Source organism: Notolepis coatsorum (genome assembly GCF_963971535.1).
Source record: "Notolepis coatsorum genome assembly, chromosome: 3".
Taxonomy (NCBI): Eukaryota; Metazoa; Chordata; class Actinopteri; order Aulopiformes; family Paralepididae; genus Notolepis; species Notolepis coatsorum.
The window spans coordinates 11,165,608-11,170,607 of NC_140167.1; the positions used below are offsets into that span (position 1 = coordinate 11,165,608).

General features: G+C 44.2%; 1 protein-coding gene across 8 annotated transcripts in view; it reads left to right on the forward strand.

The window, feature by feature from the left end:
- Positions 1–5,000, forward strand: part of trim9 (tripartite motif containing 9) — a gene marked incomplete at both ends in the record, with an annotated part of 103,092 nt that overhangs the window by 85,687 nt on the left and 12,405 nt on the right. For 4 of the 8 annotated variants that reach the window (XM_084310574.1, XM_084310577.1, XM_084310576.1 and 1 more), the window contains one exon: positions 1,210–1,348. The exons of 3 other annotated variants lie outside the window; for them this stretch is intronic. In XM_084310574.1, the coding sequence (XP_084166700.1) occupies positions 1,210–1,348 (139 nt within the window). Of the gene's footprint in view, positions 1–1,209; positions 1,349–3,396; positions 3,436–5,000 lie in introns of all 8 variants that reach the window. One more of the 8 variants, XM_084310575.1, reaches the window with a different exon arrangement.

Sequence of the window (5,000 nt, forward strand, 5' to 3'; positions counted from 1 at the left end):
GGCTTTCCATGTAGCGCTGGCCTGCTTTGTTGTACTAGCGACTAACGCTCCCCCTGAACAATACACTCTCTACAATAGAGGGGATATCACTGTCGGCTTGCCGGGCCTTTTAAAGAAGAGGTAATGCCATAAGATCTCTCTCAGCAATCAACCTGTAGTCCGATGGGAAAAGCCTTCGCTCATGAATTGAGAAAGTGACCTTGCAGAGGTCCCCCCACCCCCTGATTATCGACACCCTGTAACCAAAGTCAACCGGCCATGTGTATCTCAACCATCCTTCGGTTTGGTCCACGGCTGTACTTGCCTGCGCGCCGCGTCCCACTAATCTTAATTACGACCGTCGCATCGGAGGGGATCATTTACTTACGGTCTCCATGGGTCAGCTTGCCTACGTCAGATCCATGGATAGCTAGCTTGTGTACGTGAGACACGTGGAGAGCTAGCTTGTGTACGTGAGACACATGGAGAGCTAGCTTGTGTATGTGAGAACAATGGAGAGCTAGCTTGTGTACGTGAGACACGTGGAGAGCTAGCTTGTGTACGCGAGACACATGGAGAGCTAGCTTGCGTACGTGAGACACATGGAGAGCTAGCTTGTGTACGCGAGACACATGGAGAGCTAGCTTGCGTACGTGAGACACATGGAGAGCTAGCTTGCGTACGTGAGACCCATGGAGAGCTAGCTTCTGTACGTGAGACCCATGGAGAGCTAGCTTGTGTACGTGAGACACATGGAGAGCTAGCTTGCGTACGTGAGACACATGGAGAGCTAGCTTGCGTACGTGAGACACATGGAGAGCTAGCTTGTGTACGTGAGACACATGGAGAGCTAGCTTGTGTACGTGAGACACATGGAGAGCTAGCTTGCGTACGTGAGACCCATGGAGAGCTAGCTTGTGTACGTGAGACTCATGGAGAGCTACTGTAGCTTGTGTACGTGAGACCCATGGAGAGCTAGCTTGCGTATGTTCCTATATGAGTCTAACGTTTCAGGTTCATCTACAAGACAATGCTCATTTCCATCATAACATTATTAACAATGCAAAATGATAACAAATTTGAGCATAGATCCCCTTTAATGTAATTTTCTGAGCACTTCCATCGGTTGTCTGATATAATAGTACACGCAATGCGACAAAATGAATATCTGCCAACGCAGCCATGTATGTGTGTGAAGTTTTATTTTCCCCGTGGTGTCCTCCCTCCCAGGAGGTGTATGTGGGGACGGAGACCATCTGCACCGTCGACGGGCTTCACTTCAACAGCACGTACAAGTCCAGAGTCAAGGCCTTCAACGCCAGCGGCGTGGGACAGTACAGCAAGACGCTGCTCATGCAGACCTCTGAGAGTACGTAGAGCGTCATCCTCCACCTTCCCCCCCTTTACTTTGTATGGGCTGCTTAACCTGCTGTCGTGTGGCAGTGAAAGGGTTAAAGAGGTAAATGTGCACTAAAGCAGAATTCATATACGTGTTATTTTTCCGGTAAAGATTGACATTAATTAAAGGGGGTGTTCATAATACATTCATTAGGCTACTCGTCTATTAATGTATTACGCTTATGAAATTATCATGAGTATGATAATAACACATACATAAAACATAACGTATGTATTCTTATGCACTTTAATGATAGTTAGGATGATAGGTGGGTATATATATATATATTTTAAATGGCAGGAAAAACAGGCTTGTATACCAGGCTAAAACAGAGTATCGGTATCGGATAATCCCTGTATGTATAATGACCCTGATATTTCACAAGCGTAACACATTATAGTAACGAATGCATTGATGAGCGTCTAGTTAATGTAAATCATTACCAATGTTCGTATTATCCTGGGACAGTTCAGTCAATATTTGCGAACATGCACTCGTGTGCGCTGCCCTGCAGAAGATAACCGCGGTAATTGTGCAAAAAGTGAAACTGAGAAAAATGGCTTTAGTTATTTGACCATCCAGAGATTTTGTAGTTACTACAAAACCCCTTTTCTCTAAAAACAGAGCAAGATTGAACTCTGAAACATTGTCACAAGATAAAACAGATATTGAGCGGTTAAATTTCACTTTTAAAACAACATTTTGAAAATGTTTTTAGTTACTGCGGTTGGCTTCTGCAAGGCAGTACAGTATATACGCACATTTAGACTGACCCACCCGAAATCAAAAGAAGAGCATATATGAATTCTGCTTTAGAGTGAATTGTATAGCGTTAAATACATACTGTACAGTAGCATCTGGTACAGTATGTGTGTATAATCCATCCAGTGTGTGTCACCGCTTTGCCATTAATAGTGATAAGCTGCTCTCCACAGACGGGGAAGCTCGTCTTCCATCAGCGGACTTGCAAATCCCAGACAGCCCACCTACCAGATTGACTGACAGCTGTTTTATTGCAACAAATTACTTTATTTCTTTCCTTCATACAGACACAGACGTTTCAATGTTTTTCCGCAGAGTTTTCAACAATTTTTTTTTGTTTTGCGTTGATTAGAATGAGGAATTTGGAAGATTTGAATTCTATTTTTAGTGTTTTTCTTTGTATTGTTTTATGATTTCCGTGGTGCATTTTCTAGGATCTGTCCAGACAGTGAATCTGTAGACATTTTGTTCAGAGGAGCTCCTCGTTTCATTATTTGGTCGCTGAACTGAAGCAGCTTCCCTGATCAAAGCTGCTTCTACCCTCTCTGCCACCTCCCACACCCCTCTACTACCCCTGCCCGCTTTACCACCCTGCTCTCCTCCTCTTCCTCTCCTCTTTCCTCTCCTCCCTTCTCTTATATTCTTTCTTCTCTCCTCTTCTCCTCTCATCTCTTCTCTCTTCCTTTTTCGTCTCTCCTCTTTTCTTATATTTTCCTCTCTTCTCTTCTTTTTTCTTCTCTCCTATTTTCTACTATTTTCCTCTCTTCTCCCCTCTTTTCCTCTCCTCCCTTCTCTTTCATCTTTTTGTCTCTTTTCTTCTTTCCTCTCCTCTCTTCTCTACTTCCCTCTCCCTTCTCTCCTCCCTTCCCTTCTCCTCATCATCTACTTTCCTCTCTCTTCTTTTCATCTCTCCTCTCCTCCCTTCTCCTTTCCTCTCCTCTCTACTTTCCCCTCTCTCTCGCATCCCTTCTTTTCCTCTCCTCTCTCCTCTACTTTCCTCTCCCCCCTTCTCTTTTCCTCATCTACTTTCCTCTCTTCTTTCTTCTCTTTTCCTCTCTCCTCTCATCCCTTCTCTTTTCCTCTCCTCTCTAATTTCCTCTCTCTCCTCTTCTCTTTTCCTCTCCTCTACTTTCCTCTCTTCTTTCTCCTCTTTTCCTCTCTCCTCCCTTCTCCTTTCCTCTCCTCTCTCCTCTACTTTCATCTCTCTCTCTCTCTCTTACTCCCCTTCTCTCCGCCCCACGCATTTCATTTTTCAGCTGGACTCCCCCCATGCGATATGCAAAATATAGCCTCAGGTATGGACAGGTGACTGTTGGCCCTCTCACCGCTCACTCGGTGTCTCCTCTCTGCTCCCACCTCGTCTCCCCCCTCGTCCGCCGCTCATCACCAGCAGCCCTCCACACTCATAGAGATGGACAGAGTGTGTGCACTTCTGCAATATCCCCTTCCTCAGTCACGGCACAACGCCATTTCAGTCACGTCACCAATCATCGCTCTCACGTGTGCAGTACATCGCCCCCTAGAGGCATTGATTTATCAGGTGAAGAGGTTACTGATCCCCCATCACTCTCTCCACTAAGTGGCAGTAATGCGTCAAATTTGGTATCCCGGGGCCAAGATGAGTTTTCTGAATTTGCCTCTAATGGCGCGGTGTCTGTCTGTGAGGATGCGTTTGGCCGTGATGTTTAGACGCTGTAGGAAGTGCACCCTCTCGCTTCAGTCTCTCTGCCTTCACTCTAAAACCACGGGGCGGGCGGTTTGCTATCCCACGGGCTGCGGGTACATTTACATTTATAGTCGTTTAGTTTTATCCAAAGCGACTTACACATTGTGAACAACAAGGCCCAGTGGCATTGTTCGTTAAAGTGGAACTATCTTATAAATGGCCTTTTTGAGTGTTTAGCATTGTTTCCTAGCTATGTGAACGTATATTAATATGATCTATGTCTCTAATTCTCATATTGGCGCATTCTTCCAATTCTCCTCTCACAATATTCACCCTCACTGAACTGAGTCATCTGAAAATGTGCTGATTTGTGATGTCAGAGAGACACAGCTGCATGATAATGTGGCTGTGTGGCATCAGGTACATGATGAGCTGCACACAGTGGTTGGAGCCCAGGCTCAAAACGGCTTAAGATCTTGAGGTAGAAAAATGCTGTTTTTGAGTACTTGATTAGAAATAAAAAGCAATGAATAAAAAAAATAAAATAATTACAGAGGTGTTCCATAGACTCACAGGAATTGTGTAAAAGTGCCCAAATAGTGAAAGAAATAGTAAAATAGTTCCCCTTTAAATAGTGTCGAACTTGACTGCTTCACTTTGAGTGCATAGTAGTATAGACATAGTAGCATAGTACATAGTTGATAGTAGTAGACATATACAAAATAGTACAGGCAATAAGATTGCCGCTACCAATGCAGGCCAATAAATATCATTCTTTATTAGTACCCTTGGGAAATATAGGTGTGTAATGAAACCTTACCCCGGCCTGGTGTAACCAAGGGCAACCAAGCAGCCGAGGCCATAAAACAGCATGTCTGACATTACCGGAGCCCGTAACAATAGCAAACGCCCCTCCTCGTGTGAATCCGACATTGTCTTAGTGCTGTAGTGGTTTATATGTTTTCCACTGACATCTAAACAGTTCCACTGTAGTGCTACAGTAATTGTTACGGTTTAGTCATAGATGGATTTTAAATATGTTCTCTCGTAATGTTATCGGTCTTCCTCATCACTCTGTCCCATCCTCTAGTTCCATATCTACCCACTGTGATGTTGTGCATTTCATCCTGTTTTATAGTCTTAAAACGAAAACTCAGTATTGATAAATGATGTGTGTATTTGTGCTTGAATGTG